General features: G+C 53.4%; 1 protein-coding gene across 4 annotated transcripts in view; it reads left to right on the top strand.

Annotated features, from left to right (window-relative positions):
- The window catches only part of NFATC2 (nuclear factor of activated T cells 2), a 117,282-nt gene that overhangs the window by 25,051 nt on the left and 74,939 nt on the right, over positions 1 to 17,292 (top strand). For all 4 annotated transcript variants that reach the window (XM_029916615.1, XM_029916614.1, XM_029916612.1 and 1 more), the window contains exon 3: positions 16,738 to 16,940. In XM_029916615.1, coding sequence (XP_029772475.1) covers positions 16,738 to 16,940 — 203 coding nt within the window. The remainder of the gene's footprint in view (positions 1 to 16,737; positions 16,941 to 17,292) is intronic.

Genomic DNA, 17,292 nt, shown 5'->3' with positions numbered 1-17,292 from the left:
CCCCCCCCCCCGCCCCAGGCACCTCTGGAGTTAATTTAAAGAGAAAGATTCAGTAACCAGTAGTCCAGTAAAGCCTCAGGAACACGGTTGGAGAATGGCTGAGGTTTGGGGAACCCTGTTGTGGCCATTGTGGGTGTGCTACCCTCCCCCGCCCCCCCCCCTGCCTTCCAGAGTAATAGGCACAGAATACCAGTGAGTGGTCAAGAGAATGGGCCTTGCAGCTAGCCCTGCCAAGGATGGAGCCCTGGCTTCTCTTTTCCTGGCTGTGTGTCCTTAGGCAGATTGCCTACCCTCTCTGTGTCTCAGTTCCCTGTGTAAAACAGCAGCACCTACCTCACGAGGTTGGCGTGAGGATCGGGGGAGTCGATGGATACCCGTATGTAGAACGATGCCCACCATTTGGCAAGCACTCCAGACGTTCTTAGCTGCTGCCCTTGCAGTTGGCCTTGTTACAATTAATTATAGCGTCCCCCTGTGATACCAGTTTTCCCTAGCATGGCTTTCTTTTTTGGGGGGCCGGGGGATAGACAGGGCTCAACAAATATTTGTTGACTTGAATTTGAGATTTTTAGAAAGCTGCCAGGCCTGGCACCTTTCGACTAGGAAAAAGCAATTGGGAAACCAGACAGAAAGTAAGCAGCAATTTTATTTCTAGCAAGTCCATCGTCCCTGCTGTGTGTGTCAGACAGCCGTCTCTTCCCCAGTGCCAGCCCCCCCCCCCCCCCGGAATACCCTTCTAGACGCTCACTCAGATTGTGCGGACGGGGAGGGGAGGGAGCCTCCCGTATTTACCTGGGTGTCGCCACCCCATCTATTTCTGAGCAGCTGGATTGTTTGACTTGTAGATGGCCGTGTCTTTCAGATTCACTTTCAGTACTGGCTCTTTAGAGAAGTCACGTTTTGGAAGGAAGAGTTCTGTAACGCAGACCTGTGCTCTGATCTGTGGCTCTGATGTCCATACCTTGAGTTTTGTTTTGTTTTGTTGTTTAATTGAGGTTCATCTAAGCACGGCTGCCTTCTTCCCACTGAGAGGCAGTGGAGGGGAACCTCCAGGCATGGAAGATGCTGTTTCAGTTTGGCTTATAGATGCATCTAACAGGAACCCCAAATCACAGTTCCCTACACACTCAGACATTTATTCTCTTATGTGCAAAGTCTAGAAACGCGTGAGTCCAAGCACTGGGAAGCCATCGGCAGTCCAGGCTCCTTCTCTCTTCCTGTTCCACTCAAGGTTGCCACGTGGTCCAAAATGATTGCAGGCGCCACCGCGTCCCGTCTGTGTTCCGAGCGGTGGAATTCCAAGGGAGAAAGGAGACAGGGCAAAAGTGGGGTTAGCGTCCTCTTAGGAACCTACTTGCAAGTTCTCGCCACACTTGTGTATGCATCTCATGGACTCAAACCTGGTAATGTAGGCACGTTGATCTGCAAAGGAGGTTGGGAAGTAGAGACTCTTAGCCCGGCTCAGTGTCACCGGAGACAGTTGGGATCCTGTTACTAAGGAAGGGAACGTGAGTAACGGACAGAGGGCAGCAGTCTCTGCCACAGCAGGTGACCTTGAAGAAGAAAGATACTGTAACACCATTTTTTTATAACACAGTTTTAAAGTTTTGAGAGGTGCAGAGCTTCATTTCTGATCTGATTTTCCATTGCCTGTGGTCCCAGGAGGTGAATGTCCGAGTTGTAGACGTGACAGGGCTTTGGGAGAAGTCCATGCAGGATGCCACCAGAGAGGAGGGCAGGAAGGGTCCCCCGTGATAGAGGCCCCTGGGGACCTTTGAGATGCTCTTTTGAGAACCTGCGTGCAAAAGCCAAACACCTCAGCCCTCCATCCTGCTCGCCCTGTCTGTCTTTTTCAGGGCTGATTCCCAGCGTCTAGAACTGTGTGAGGCACACCGTAGGCACTTAGGCACTTGTCTGTAGTTCGTAAAAGAATAAGTGAATCTGAGCCTTTTTTGCCTTATTTATAAAACCTGGACAAGTGTCTGTGTCCTTTATACATCGAGCATGGCCCAAGGAGCCTTGGAGATAGATAGCAGGTTCCGGAGTCCTTTTAAAGTCTGCGCTCAAAATCCTGGGCAAGGTGCCGCTCTTACTTTTTAGAAAGTTCTTTTTTTCTTATAACTAAGGTCGTATATGCTCCTTGTGGAATGTGTAGAGTATACAAAATTGCTCATTAATTATTAGGTACCTACCGTGTGCCAGGCTCTGGGTCCAGGTGAAAACTGAGGTATTCATTACAATGAGGAAACAGACATTGAAGAGGCTAAATGATCAACAGGATCATTTCAGATTGTGATGAAGAGTGTTAAAGAGAAAAAGTAGGTAATAAGAGAGAACCCCTGGGGAGGGGGTCTCCTTTATGTTGAGGTAGTCAGAGGATTCCTCTCCAGGGAGGGTTCATTTAAGCTGACATTTGATATGACCATGACAATAAGGAACCAGGCAGGTGAGAATCTGAACATTCCAGAGAAAATAGCAAGTGCAAAGGCCCTGAGGCAGGAGAACACAGATATTTGAAGAATGGTGAAGAAGCCTGTATGGCTTCCTATAGGGGCCGAGGAAAGGAGCCGTAAATGATGAAGCTGGAGAGAGAGAAGGAATCTGATCATGTAGGACTTTGCAGGGCATGGAATTTGAATTTAATTTTTTATGCACTGGGAAGCCATTGGTGGGTTTCAAAAAGAGAAATGATGTTACCTGACTTACAGAGATCTCTCGGGCTGCTTGTAGCGGCTCTTTGGAATGGGGTGGGGGTGAGAGAGAGGCAGGGAGATAGTCAAGGGGGTGGGTGCAGTGGACTAGACCAGAGGTGGAGGTCGTGGGACTCCGGGAAGGTCCAGGAGAAGGTGAGAAGTGAAAGACTGGAGCTTCTGCTGGCTCGATGGACCAGGGGTGGGGTTTCAGCCCAGGTTTCCCTGCAGGAAAAGCCTCCTCTCCGAAATGTCAACATGATTGAAGAGCGGCTCTCCGAGGGGCGATTATGTCTCCCCGGGGATATTTGACGATGTCCTGAGACATTTCTGATCATCAGTCACAACTGGGCCGGGGTGGGGGGAATTGCTTCCCGGCATCTCGTGGACAGAGGCCAAAGATGCTGTGAAACGTCCTACGAGGCACAGGGTGGCCCTGCCACCGGCAGTGATCCGGCCCCCACGCCAGTAGTCCGTTGTGGTCAACCTGCCAAGGCTGAGACCTCCTGATTCATTAGTTCTATTTTTTTTAACCTCATATCTTAACTAAGTGATTATAATCCCAAATGTTCCCATCCATCCCGAGAGGCCCCCGATTCTTCGCCACGGGGCTGCGCAGCTGTGCAGCGGGATGTGGCTCTCAGCCTGCCGCCCTTCCCCGGACAGGCCGTCTGGGCAGGGAGCGAACAAATGAGTGAGCGCGGAGCCGCCTCCCCAAGAGGCGAGTCAGAGCCGAGGGCCCCCAGCCCCCCGTCGTGTTAGGAGCCAGGCCCCGTGCGGCCGCACACAAGAACGGGCTCCTTGTTCCTGCATGATGTGATGTGTTGATCTGCCAGAGGGCCCCGCCCTCCTCCCCGGTCACGGCCCCGCCCTCCTCCCCGGTCACGGCCACCGCCGGCTCCCCGCCGTCTCGCCCTGCGCAGGGCCTGGGAGCCGTGCGGGGCCCTCCAAAAACCCACCCTTGGAAATGAAAGAACCTGGATCTTAAAAATCCCAAAATAGAGTCCGGAAAGGTACACCTCACGTCTGCCTTGCCCCTTGTCCCCCTCATGGCAAAAGTGACTCAGAATTCTTGGTCCGGGTCCAGAGAGACCTGCGCGGCCCTTGGGCTGGGGGCGGGGCTGGGATCACGTCAGGGACGGTTCTCACCTTTTCGATGGCCGTCTTGCGTTTGTCTCCCTGCCCAACCGTCCTGGGGTTCTCTCGCTCAGCTTTTGGCCGCCTGAAAAAGGAGGGGCGGGAGCCGGAGCTCGTGCTGCGCCCGGATGTCCCTGCTTTGGTGGAAGGTTTGCGTAGAGCTGAGCTACAGTTTCTTGGAGGAGATTTTATCAGAATGTTCTCGTTGGGCTGCTGCTGGGGTGGGCAAGGTGGACTTCACGCCCCAGCATCCTTGGGGTGTCCGTGTGCTGCCGCGTCGGGGACCACTACATAGATAGATGGCCAGTCCTCACACCCACGAGCTGTCTTGGGTCCTCCGCTGCCCCCACAGGGGGGGCTCAGTCTTTGTCCCCTTCCCCGCAGCCCGGCAGATACCCTGCTCCTCAGTATCAGGCCAGCGCTCGGAATGAGAGACCCCTGGAGAAGTGTTTTTGAAGCACGCCGTCTCTTTCCGTTGGGCCTTTGGGTGAACGCACAGGCGGCAGGGTCGGGGTGGGGGGCGGCGTGCCCGCGCCTCGCTTTCCCCTCCCCACCTCCAGGAGGCTGCCAAGTCCCTGCACTTGCGACTCCGTCTCTGCCTGGGTTGATACCTGAACGCTGCCTGGAGAAGAGATTGTAAACTTCATTTTTCCAGCCCGGGTTTGTCTCTTCTCTGACTTCCAGTGGACTTGGCCCGGTATAATATGTCTCTTTCATGGTGAGACACATTCCTGCCGGCTGGCTCGGATGGTAGTGAATCTAGGCGGACTCGGAACGTGGGGATTCGCTTCCAGACATGAATAAGCCTCCTCTTTCAGGGTCACTGCAGGATGAGTCACTCGGCAATATGTTGAGCCACATAGGAGCCTGAGGATCAATCTATTCATTTATTTACTCGGCAAATATTGACTGAATGTCTCCTCCATGCCAGGTACTGCTCAAAGTGCTGGGCACAGTGAGGGACAGATTTTCATTCCAGTGGAGGCCAGAGGTGGTGGGGGGCAGACGATAAGCAGAAGCATGAGGTGACGTTTAGCATGATCGGGAAGGAAACTGACGGGAAGCTGTAAGGGGTGACCGTCCAGTGAGGGTGGCCGGCTGCCGAGAGAAGGCCTTGAATTTAGGCTCAGATCTGATGGATTGGGAAGACGCGGGAGATGGGTATCCTAGGCTAAGGGAACAGCATGTGCGGAGGCCCTGAGGTGGGAGCAAACTCGGCCTGTTGAAGGATCATCATGGAGGTCCAGGGGGCTGGGCCCAAACCGGGGAGATTACGCCGGTGACGTGGGCGGATCATGCAGGGTTTTGTGGGCGGTGACGAGGCCCTTGGATTTTATTCTAAACGTACCTGGGGATCATCACAGTGCAGGGCAGAGGGACACCTTCAAGATGGTCTCTTCCAAGAACCGGGTCTAGAGAAGAGGACTTTACCAACCGTCACCAGCCGTTGGTGGGAGACTAATAAACGCTGCTACTGAATGCGTGCTGCATGCGTCAGACGCAACTCCCCCGATCCTTCCAACGGCCCAGCAAGGCGCGTCGTGTCCTTAGTCCCATTGACAGATGAAGAAACTGAGACCCGGAGAACTCTGACTTCCCTTCCATGACCGAGGGGGTGCCGGTGTGGGACATCTGGCTCCAGGGCTTGTGGCCCTCAGTGTCACAGCGACCCCACTTGAGGTGTCACACAGAAAGATGACCTGAAAAGTATTTGCTTGGCTTCTTAAAAAAAAAAAAACCAGAAAACCCCCCCAAAACCAAAAAAATACAAAAAAACCCCAAAAGCCCCAGCGCTGACTCAAAGAAGGCTTGCATATTCAGATCCAGGACCTCCAGACTCATCTCTTACATGACTCAGTCACCCCTTGGCCCGAGAGAGAGATGGTCAGGTTGGGGGATGCCGATGGGAGACCCAGCCAAGCTGACGTTTCTGTTGAGTGGACCAGAGGCCGGGGGTGAGAGTGGAGGGGGACGGGTGAGACCCGAGAAGGGAGAGCCGGTGTCTCTAGCCCCTGATGAGGGGAGGGGGCTTTGTGTCTTTGTTTGGAGACTGGGCGAGGGTGGGGAGGGGGGAGGAGGAGGGGCGTGGCTCTTGGTGCTCACGTACCTCGCCTCTCATCTCTCTCTGGCTTCCTGGGGCTTCGCAGTGTGGACATGGTAATTGGAAACAAATTTAGCGTGTTTGGGGCCATCGGGCCTCTCTTCAGGCGGCGTGCTTGCCGTGCGGTAGATAGAGTCTGTTTTTAATTTCCAGTGATGTGAGAAATATAGAATGACTTAGTTCTTAATTTAGAATCCCGAGAGGCGCTGTCTTGTTTGGTTTTCAAGCCTGTGCAGAATGTCTAATTCTCCCCCTCTGGCTCACCATGCGATTTCAAAATGTGGTCCCATCGGTGGGTGTCCTTGGTTTTTCCGTTGGTCGCAGAGGTCTCCCCCCAGCCGAAGAGCTGTCCAGCGGGGGGTGCCCAGCTTGGGTCAGAAAGGTAGACGTGGGGCTCCTTTGTCATCGGGCCCCAGAGGTGCCGTCGCCTCTGGTGGGAACAGGGGCAGTCCGGGTACCAGTTGCCCAAATATCCAAGTCCTCGCCATGCTGAGCAGGACGTGGTGGTCGTTCTGGGCCAGGACGGTACTTCTGGAGAGGAGGCCTTGTGGGCAACACGACAGCTCTTTGTTGGGGGACGGGGTCCTGGAGGACTTGCAGCCACTCAGACCCCTCCCGTCGGGCCCTCCCCCCTTCCAGCGTTGCTCCCGCATAGAGCATCCGTGGCATCCGTGGCATCGTAGGTGCTGCAGGCGGCTCAGCGAACAAGACAGACAGGTTGCCGATGGTGGAGTGGGAGGGGGCGGGGAAAAGCAAAGAGATCTGTCCTGCGATGTCAGGCAGTGATAAGTGGCTGAGGTGGTGCGAAGCAGGGGGGGTGAGTGGAGGGTGGGGCGGGCCTGGGCACCGCACTGGGGTGGGCGGTTGGGGAAGGCGTCTCCGATGCGGGGTCCTCTGAGGACAGTTTGAGTGAGGCGAGGCGCCAGCCCTGTGGATCTGGGGGGGACGTCTGAGCTCAGGGAACAGTACGTGTTGAGACACCCCCCGAGGCAGGAGTGGGCCTGGCGTGCGCCTGGCCTGTTGGGAGGCGAGGAGGCCGGTGTGGCCGGGGCAGAGGAAACAAGGCTGGTGGGCTGGAGACGGTGCAGAGGGGACGAATCGTCCCGGCTCTCCTGAGTCACGGGAAAGGCCTTGGCCTTTCGGTCTGAGTGAGATGTTTGCTGTGGACAGGGAGCGGGGGATGGGTGGGGGGTGTGGAGCCGAGGGACGAGATCTCTAACGTAAAATTTTAAAGGGCGTTGGAGCTGACATGTGGAGAGGACATGGGGGCGAGGGCGGGGAGTGGAGGGAGGGTGAGGCTGGAAGCAGGAAGGAGGCGACGACCCCAGTCCAGGCAGGAGAAGCTGAGACCAGTGCGGTGGTAACAGGGCTGGGGAGAAGCGGTTAGACTTGGGATGGATGTTGAATGTTGAGTCACCAAGACTTGTCACTCGACTGGATGTGGCCTGTGGTTTGCTCCTCTCTTGGTCTGTAGGCCCCGTACCCTGAACTCCAAGATAACCTGCTCATCCCTCTGTCTTCCCCTTCCTTTCCTGAAGGCTTTGACCTTGGACTCTTACCTCTGGGGTTCCGAGGGAGGGTCCTGGGTCTTTACTTTGCCTGCAGGGTGGGACTGTCTTCCTTGTGGCCTTTAAAGGAAAGGTCGAGATTCACAAAGAGAAAAGTGGGGGAGAGGAGGTTCTCTTTCTTTTGGCCTTATGTAAAAAAAATTTTTTTTAACGTTTATTTGTTTTTGAGAGAGAGAGAGAGAGAGAGAGAGAGAGAGAGAGCGTGAGTGCAGAAGGGGCAGTGAGAGAGGGAGACACAGAATCTGAAACAGGCTCCAGGCTCTGAGCTGTCAGCACAGAGCCTGACACAGAGCTCGAACCCACAGACTGTGAGATGGTGACCTGAGGCCCAACGGACTGAGCCCCCCAGCGCCCTGGCCTTGTTGTTTCACGTCAAACATTCAGAAAATAATTTTCCTGTGGGGCTACAACCATGGGCTCCTGGGACAACAGAGCTTCTCCCTGGGAATGGTCAGAATGCAGGGGACATTTTAAAAATAGGGTCTGATTCTAGTTATATTTTAAATTTTATTTTGGTTACACACACACACACACACACACACACACACACACACACGCTCCCTACCTGCACACCTTCATAATACAAATACATACATTCATTCTCACTGTTAATGGTGCATTTTGGAGACGGTTTTCTATCTGTATATGAAAAGCTTCCATAGAGTTGCCCAGGTTGTGCACTGCACAATGCCAAGGGATGCCCTTCATATTCATTTCTTTTTTTAAAACATTTTTTATAGTTTATTTTTAAATTCTTTTAAATTTTTATGTCTATTTTATTCTGAGAGACAGAGTGTGAGCGGGGGAGGGGCAGAGGGAGAGGGAGACACAGAATCGGAAGCAGGGTCCAGGCTCTGAGCCGTCAGCACAGAGCCCGACGTGGGGCTCGAACCCACAAACCATGAGATCATGACCTGAGCCGAAGTTGGACACTTAACCGACTGCGCCACCCAGGCACCCCTGTAGTTTATTTATTTTTGACACAGAGAGAGACAGAGTGTGAGCAGGGGAGAGGCAGGGAGAGAGGGAGACCAGAATCTGAAGCAGGCTCCAGGCTCTGAGCCGTCAGCACAGAGCCTGACCCGGGACTTGAACTCCCGAACTGCAAGATCATGAGCTGAGAGCATCGGACACTTAACCAGTTGAGCCGCCCAGGCGCCCTCTAGGCTCCTCATTCTTAACTGTGACAGCCTTACGCTGCACAATGCATCACCACCAACGTAACTGGCCCTCTTGATGGGCCCGTCTTTTGAGGAGCGCTGCGTTGAGTAACCGTAGGGTTCACTTTTCCTCCACAGCTGCCCCGGTATCCTTTGGGCCTCCCGCTCACTAGCAGGAGAATTACATCCTAACTTGGGAAGGTGACTGCAGAGTGGTCTGCGCGGGTTGGGGTGCCTGATTTCTGCAGGCTCTGGTCTTCGGTGCCTGTGCCTCAGCCAGGTCAGTACCCGGACGGCACCCTTGTTCCGTCTGTTGCATCGGGCCTCGTGGAGCAGATGAGGGGGGTCAGACCTGGACCCCAGTCCCTGCGCTGCTGCTTGCCTGCTGGGAGGGGGCTCACGACTCTGCGTTGAGCTTCCCCGTCTGTATAAGGGCAGCGGCGTGGTTCATGGACTTTACGGGGATGGAGGGGGGCAGACTCACAGCAATCAACGGGGCAGTGGATTCTGTCTGGTAACGGTGGTAAACGCAGCAGAGGACACGGTTTCTGGGGGCCCCGCCGCATCTGGGGAGCAAGGGAAGACTTCTGCGGGAAAGAGGATCAGAGCCACGTGCTCTGTGTGACCGGGAGTTAAGTAGGAGAGAGGCGGGGGGTGGGGGGAGATTGTTTCAGATGACGAGACGCAGGGAAGAGCCTGCAAGGGGCCGGGGCGCCCTGTCGGGGGAGAGGCTGACGGCCAGCTGGAGTTTCTCGGAGGTCATCCGGGCCCAGGGTGGACAGGGGTGGGTGAGGACCGGAGGGGAAGGTGCGAGCCGGACGAGGGAGGGAGGAGGCAGTGCAGGGGGGGAGGGTGGCGGGCCGAGCGCCCCTTAGGAAACGGAATTGAGGGGACTTTGAGCCGGAGCCGGTGTGAGGTGGAGGGATTAGGGTTAGAATCCCGGGATGAGGATTTCTCGTGAGGTTAGTACGTGCTCGCGAGGTGCCTGTGTAGTGCTTGCCGGGTCGTCTGAGGTGAGAGCAAACTCGGGATCTAGTTCTGCGGTGTGTGTGTGTGTGGGGGGGTCTGTGTGTGTGGGGGGGTGCCAGAAGGGAGGGTGGGCAGCAGGCACGTCCTGCACTCAGCACCCCCAAACAAAGGCAGAGTTTGGGGTCCGTGCCCGTTTGTGAGGACCCCCTCCCCACATCCTCTGCGTGGCACTTGGGATTTGCAAGAAAACACCCTTAGGGGCTTTTCTCTTCTTTCAGAGTGAAGTCTTTGAGGACGGTACCAATTTCCTAATATTCTAAATTCAACAAAAAAAATGCTACTTAACATTGTTAAAGTTTGATTTCGGTAAAATTCAAAACAGTTTCTTTGGCCGGTTGCCATTCTGAAAATCAGTCCCACATTTTGGACGTGGCGGCCGCCTTGTCCATCTGGGAGTGTTTAAAAAGCTCGGAGCGTGGTGGACAGAAACCTCGTTTTCACGGAAACGTCCCCCGGGAGCGCTCGCTGCGGCGTTCATGGGTCGGGGGGATGTGGAGCAAGTTCACTGCCCTGCGTGGGTCGAAGCTGTGGCCCCTCCAGGGTGGGCGGGACGGAGTTGGAGGCCTTGCTCACCGCCTCGCACCTGCCTTGAGTTGAGACGGGTCCTCAGAACTGGTCCCTCCTTAAATCCTGCACCTGACCCGGCCCTGCTGGGCTCAGCCCTGGATGCCACCCAGCACTGGAGACTGTCTCCCGACCCAGGGTTCAGTGACAAGGGGCCATGGCACCACGGTATTGTTAAGTAGCAATAAAACAGAATCCCAGTGTGTGCCTAGAAGAAAAGTCTGAACGTTAAAAGGCTTAAAGGGGGTATTTCCTTTAAAATTTACCCTTTTTTAGTATTGTCCTTTTCTCCTCCAACAAATGAACGGTTACTCCCTTTTCCTTGGTCTTGTTATAAAATTAATATCAACAGCTATTGATGCCCTTTTATCTGTGCACCAGGGCAAGGTAAACTGCTGTTGGGGATGGGCAGAGGGTGAACTTGGCGGGCGGCTGGGAGCGGCGAGCCTGAGGCTCTGAGGCGTGGAGCCCGATGGTCACCTCTGGGTTCTTTGTGCTGAGCTGGTGGGATGCACTTGCTGGTCTTAAAATGCCTCCTCAGGGTCCTGGGAGAGTTGGCCTTTTTCTGGTAAGAGTCAGGTGTGACACGGAGGAGGCCGGCAAGGCCACATTCCTGGGCTTCCGCCGGTGGCTTTGGAGCGGTAGGGTTTTGAGGGGTCCCTTGGTCCCGCTGAGCCTCGGCTTTTTCTCATCCATAAAAGGAGTAGCCCTGCTTTGCTGCCGTGCAGATTAGATCAGCCACGCCACTCCCCTCCCGCACATCAAACCTCACAGCGCGCTAGAAACGCCCCTTCTTCCTGGAAGCCTGCCGGCCGCCTGGGAACTGACAGGACGCAGAACTTTCGCTCTCACCTTGGCTGCAGGAAATGGAGCCTCTTGTGCTTTGGAGACAGGCTGACCTTGAGCTTCTAGGTTGCAGCAGGTGTCTGCTAAGGCCGGAAGGTGCCTCTGCTCCCCCGGGCCCCCCTGGGGAGACCTTACCTTTGGAGAAACCTAGATAGAAGGAGGCCTTGTGACCACAGTCTTCCTAAAATGGGGACCACAGGGCGCGTGGGACCTCGGGGGGCGATCATGCCATCCCAAGACATGAAATGCTCTTGGCAAGACCCTAATCACTCGGTTTTTTGGGAGAAGCAAGTAAAAGGCTACACACCCCTCGAACCAAACCTCCAGATTGCTGGGAGGGCTGTGCTGAGCGAGCCGGCTGGCCGGTCCGGGCTCTGGGCACCTGCTCCCGCCTTCTCCGGGAGGGCACGGTGGAGGTCCCAAGGTGTTCTTTCCTTCATGCAAGGTGGTGAGCTTCCTTCTCGGGCTCCGCCTCCTCCCAGCGCCCACGTCAGGCGGGCTGTTAGCCCACAGAGAAGACTGGAATTCGTGCCCGGGCTTCCCACCCATGGGTCGTTTTCACTTTGCCGGGCTTTCTCGTTCAACCTCTGCCTTTCCATTCAGTTCTGTAGCATCACCTTCGTGTTCTGATTCATGTCATCCTCTGGTGACAAGGAAGACCTTCGGTTCACAGGCACTTCCTGCGTGCCGCACCATGGGGCCCTACAGAAGTCATGTACTTAGCTTTCAAAAGCGCCCTGGGGAGTGGGCGGTGGTGTCCCTGTCTTATGGGAGCCTGTGAAACCCGAAGTCACACAGCTTTTCAGAAGCTGAGGCAGGTGGAAATCCAGCTGTGACTGACCGCGCATGAACCCCTTTCTTCTTTCTGCAAAGTCCAGAGCCCTCTCTGGTGTCACCTGGGAGAGAGGGCCACTCCGGGAGGTGGGTTCCCATCTGCTGGTCCAACCCAACAGGGAGTTCCTTAAAGGAGTTGGTTTCTTTCTCCAGGAGAAACCTCTTCGGCGCTGATTTCTCTGATACCTTCCTTCTCTCCTTCCACCCCCATCGGCTCCCCCAGCCCCCCCTTGTTGAGCCCGAAGAACATGCTTGATCTCACAGTGGAGTCCTCACTCGTGTTTTCTTTGAGGACCTGAGGTGCGTTTCTGACCTGTAGTCCTTGACGCGGACCCAGGTGGCAGGGGCACGGAGCACGTGTCAGCTGGAGGGGGACCCAACAGTCCAGAACCCACATCCTATCTCCGCCCTACACCAGCGTGTGAACTGGGACGGATCGCCGGGCCTGGGCCAGCCTCGGTGGGCCCATCCTGCACGGAGCGGGGACCATGTGAGTCGTTGAGTGCAGTGCTGGGCTTGTGGGACGCGTCCACGGAGCCGATGCACCGCTGTGGACGGCGACCACGAATCCAGTATCTTTACTGATGACACGGAAGACAGGAAACAAAGCTCCTGCTGCTGAGATTCTTGGACCCCTTGTTCAAGGGGGAGACAAAGCTACTAAGCAGATGACTAATGAAACAAGAAGATTTTGGGTAGTAATGAAGTCATTGTGCCAGTGAACGTGGCAGTGAACGTTAAGCATCCAATTCTCTGGGGGACAAAAAAGCACCCTGATTTGTAGCATTTGCCCATTTGGGGGGGCATCAGTTCCCTACTGTGGGTGACTTCGGGTTACCAAAGTGACATCAACTGGCTCATACAATTTCTAGAAGTTTTACAAGCAACTCTTGCAAAACCTGGCCCCAGCCTTGGGCGTCAACATATAATGTGGTTCGGTAAAGACCTGGAAAGCTCTGGAAGTGAACTGTGCCCGTGGAAGAGTGTTCCGGGCAGAGAGGAGGGCCGTGCAAGAGCCCTGGGGCTGGAGAGGGCCGGCTGTGCCCCAGGAGCAGGAGGCGGTTGGTTTTGGCGGGAACTTAGTGGGGCGGAAGGAGAAGAAATGGCAGGCTGGGCTGGCGGAAGCCTCACAGACCAGGTTTGGATTTTATTCTAAGGCCACAGGAAGTCTTTGGAGAGTTGTAAGCAGGTGAATGTCTGTGTCTGATTTCCCCTTTTTAAATATTTTTTTAAGGCTAGTGGGCTATTCTGTGCGAGGCCAGCAAGAGACCAGTTAGGGGAGGAGTTATCACTCCAGGGAGAGGCCAGGATGCTCAGCCTGGGGTGCCTGCAGGGGGGGAGGGTCAAGTGGCTGAATTCAGGTAGAACTTAGGGATGTGACAAATTAAAAAAAATTCTTTTTAAGTTTTTTTATAGTTTATTCATTTTTGAGACAGAGACAAAGCACAAGTGGGGGAGGGGCAGAGAGAGAGGGAGACACAGAATCTGAAGCAAGCTGCAGGCTCTGAGCTGTCAGCACAGAGCCCGATGCGGGGCTCGAACCCACGAACCGTCAGATCATGACCTGAGCCGAAGTTGGACACTTAACTGACTGAGCCCCCCAGGTGCCCCTTTTTAAAATATTTTAATGTTTATTTATTTTTGAGACAAAGAGACAGATCATGAACGGGGGAGGGACAGAGAGAGAGAGAGAGAGAGAGAGAGAGAGAGAGACAGAATCTGAAGCAGGCTCCAGGCTCTGAGCCAGAGCTGAAGTCAGACACTCAACCAACTGAGCCACCCAGGCTCCTGGATATGACAAATTCTTTAAAGTGTATTTATTTTTATTCATTTTGAGAGAGGTGGTGTGTAGGAAGGGCAGAGAGAGGATGACAGAGAGAATCCCAAGCAGGCCTCACACAGCCAGCGTGGAGCCCTGTGTGGGGTTCGAACTCATGAACCTGGGAGAGCAGGACCAGAGCAGAAACCAAGAGTCAGATGCATAACCGATGGAGCCACCCAGGCACCCCCGCCCCCGGGGATGGGACAGATTTTATCTTCGGTGTTATCGGGCTGTTAACACCTGAATACACCCAGGCTGCTGCAATTCCTGCTCTTGTGTCCTGCAGGGGAGGGCTCCCTATCTAGACTGCCTACGTGTCTCCTCCACCCGGTGGGATGCCGTGCTGGCCACCCTCCTGCCCTCCTGCCCGATCCAGGAGAGGAGGTAATGAAGCCTGTTTATCTTGGGTCCAAACGCGACGCCAAACCAACAAAAACAAAATCTCTTCTCAGTTCTGACCTCCTTCCTTTGCTTTGTGCAGAACAGAACCCTGTTCCGTGGCTTGCGTGCGGGGCGGGGGGGGGAGCTGAGAGGCTCTGACTTGGATTTCCGTCTTTGCCCTCGGACAGCTCCTGGGTGTGCGTGAGACCTGGAAATGCAGTGGGCGTGGGCCTGGCGGGTCATGAAGGAAGGTGGCATCTGGCACGTCTCCACCCAGCTCGTCTCTGTGGTTTTCAGAAGGGCACAAGAGGACTTCATCTTTTCTGGAAGGGTGTTGCCCAATAGAAGTTTTCTAGATGATGGAAACGCATTCATTGCCGTGGCCACAGATGGTCCCTTGAAATGGGGCCAGCGTGACCGAGGCACTGAATCCTCCATTTTACTTAATTTTTGTATTTATTGTGTTGGACAGCGCAATTCTAGATACGTGAGGATCTAGGATAAGGAAATGGAATCCTCCGTTGCCCAGAAGGCTTTATTATCTGGCAGTTGATTGGAGAACTGAGTTTTTTCTTAATCATTATTTTTTTTAAGTTTAAGAGAAAGAGGAGCTGGGGAAAGGCAGAGAGAAAGAGGGAGAGAGAGAGAGTTCCAAGCAGGCTCCATGCTGTCAGCATTTAGCCGGAAGTGGGGCTCCACCTCGCAAACCATGAGTTCAGGACCTGAGCCAAAATCGAGTCGGACTCTTAACTGACTGAGCCCCCCAGAGGCCCCTGGAGAACCTACCCTGCCGAGAAGGGTAGGATTTAGGGAGTCATCACTTGTCACAGCCCATCACAAATTGCAGAGGAAGGAACAGTGTCTTTTTGCTGGGGAATGGTGGGACAGGACCCCGTCTTCAAATTTCTCTGGTTATCATTGTATTTACATATCTTACATATATTTCACAAGTTTCTAGGCATTGATTCTTCAGTCACTGTGAATCAAGTTGGAATCTTTTCTGACCACCTTCCTAACCTTTATCCCTCCATCCCTAGAGGTGACTATGGCGTGGTCACCTTGGCGTGCACCCTTCCACACCTTTGCCTCTTGCCTTTACACCTATGTCAATGGATAGATCAAAACCGGGCAGCATTAAAGAAAATAAGTTGTATCATGAGGTACATGTTTTACTGCAAATTGTCTTCTCTTTCTTTTACTGCAAATTGTCTTCTTCTTTCTCTGGCTAGTCTTAGATATTTCTGAATCAGTTTCACTGATCTCTACTGTTGTTGTTGTTGTTGTAACTACTATAGTATTTCATTGCCTGGACATCTTATATTAGTCAGAAGCTTATTGCTGTAATTATTTATTCTGTTTGTTTTAGTGAACATTTCTGTGCATGTCTCTGACTACACAACATTTCTTCTAGGATACTTAGTGAGAAATGGAATTACTGGGCTACAGGGCATATGTGTTTTAATTTAAATAGCTGCTGCATCAGTACTCTGAAATAGTTACATCAGTCCTGTCAGCTGCATGAGTGCCCGTGTGCCCACCTGTAGTCGCTAATGCCCGTGATTTTACCAAATGCCAACAAGCGTGCCATTCTCTTAGGCAAAAAACGGTCTCCCGAGGTAATCTGCATTTTCCCGTTTACAAGTCAAATTGAACATCTTTTCCATGCTAATGACCATTTGTTTTTCTGTGAGTTGCTTGTTCAAATTCTTGCTCATTTTTCTGTTGGAAAGTTTTGTCAATTCATTCAGCAAATGTGGACTAGATTGACTCCCATGATTCTGGGTGCTAGGGATGTTGTGACAAGTGAAATAAGCAGACGTGCCTGCCCTCAGGGAGGTGATGGTCTAGTTGTAGGAGAAAGACCTAAGCGAAAGGAATTGAGGAAATATGTAACACTGCTGGATGGGGTAACAGGAAGGAAGAGGGGACAGAGAAGAAGGAAGGAGACCGGCCTACCCCCTAGGGGGAAGACTCAACTTTAAATGGGATGGCCAGGACCTTGTCCTTGCTTATTCATTTGTAGGCATTCTTTATATATTCTATGTACTAATCCTTTGCCCATTCTTTGTTACACACATTTCCCTCCAGTCTTTAATTTTCTTTTGACTCAGACGCTGGTACTTTTGCCTTGCTCTTTTTATTTTTTAATTAAAAAATTCCAACTTACCGATTGGAATATATTCATGTAAAAAGTGTAAGTTTTTTATTCTGATCTTGCCAAGCAACGTGTCAAGAGCTCTGGTTTATCTTTCCTGATTGGTTTTTGTCCTCGCCCCCACGTGACACTCTCCCCACCCCCCTGCTGGCAGCCGAGCACCGGCAGTTTCTAGCTGTTTCTCCATAAATGCAGTTCTGATCTACGACCTCTTCATGGTTGGAAAGACTCCGTTTTAGAGCGGATCTCGTAATTAATCATCTCAGCAGCCCTTTCGGGAGGACACCAAGGTTCCTTCTAGTTCTCTGTTCCTCCGGGTGCTGGAGCAGCCAGTCCCCTGTCCTCTTTCTGCCGCCCAGGAGCTTCTCAGATCTCTGAGGGACCGTACCCACCCACACCCTGCACGCTAACGGTGTGTGACAATGTGACTCTGTTTTCTCCCCCACACAGCTTCATGGCTACATGGAGAACAAGCCCCTCGGGCTTCAGATCTTCATCGGGACGGCTGATGAGCGGATCCTGAAGCCCCACGCCTTCTACCAGGTGCACCGCATCACAGGGAAAACCGTCACCACCACCAGCTATGAGAAGATTGTGGGCAACACCAAAGTCCTGGAGATCCCTCTGGAGCCAAAAAACAACATGCGGGCGACGTAAGGGCTCAGGGGCCAAGGGCAGTGGGTCTTCATGGGGAATGAGCGGGGCCAAGGGGCAGGGATTTGGGATTCTCTGGAGTTGAGTTGGTGGAGGGAGCCTTGGATGGTGGGTCCCAATCTGTGATGGATCCACAGGTTTGTTTGAAAAGTTTCTATATTATTTTTTTTAAATAAAGATTTATAAAAAAATATTTATTTTTGAGAGAGAGACAGAGAGAGAGGCAGAGCTTGAGTTGGGGAGGGGCAGAGAGAGAGGGAGACACGGAACCCAAAGCAGGCTCCAGGCTCCGAGCTGTCAGCACAAGAGCCCAATGTGGGCCTCGAACTCACGAACCACAAGATCATGATC

The sequence above is a fragment of the Suricata suricatta genome, chromosome 12 (assembly GCF_006229205.1).
Source record: "Suricata suricatta isolate VVHF042 chromosome 12, meerkat_22Aug2017_6uvM2_HiC, whole genome shotgun sequence".
In the NCBI taxonomy this organism is placed as follows: Eukaryota; Metazoa; Chordata; class Mammalia; order Carnivora; family Herpestidae; genus Suricata; species Suricata suricatta.
The sequence above is the reverse complement of the archived record's forward strand: the minus strand, read 5'-3'. Positions and strand labels throughout refer to the sequence as shown.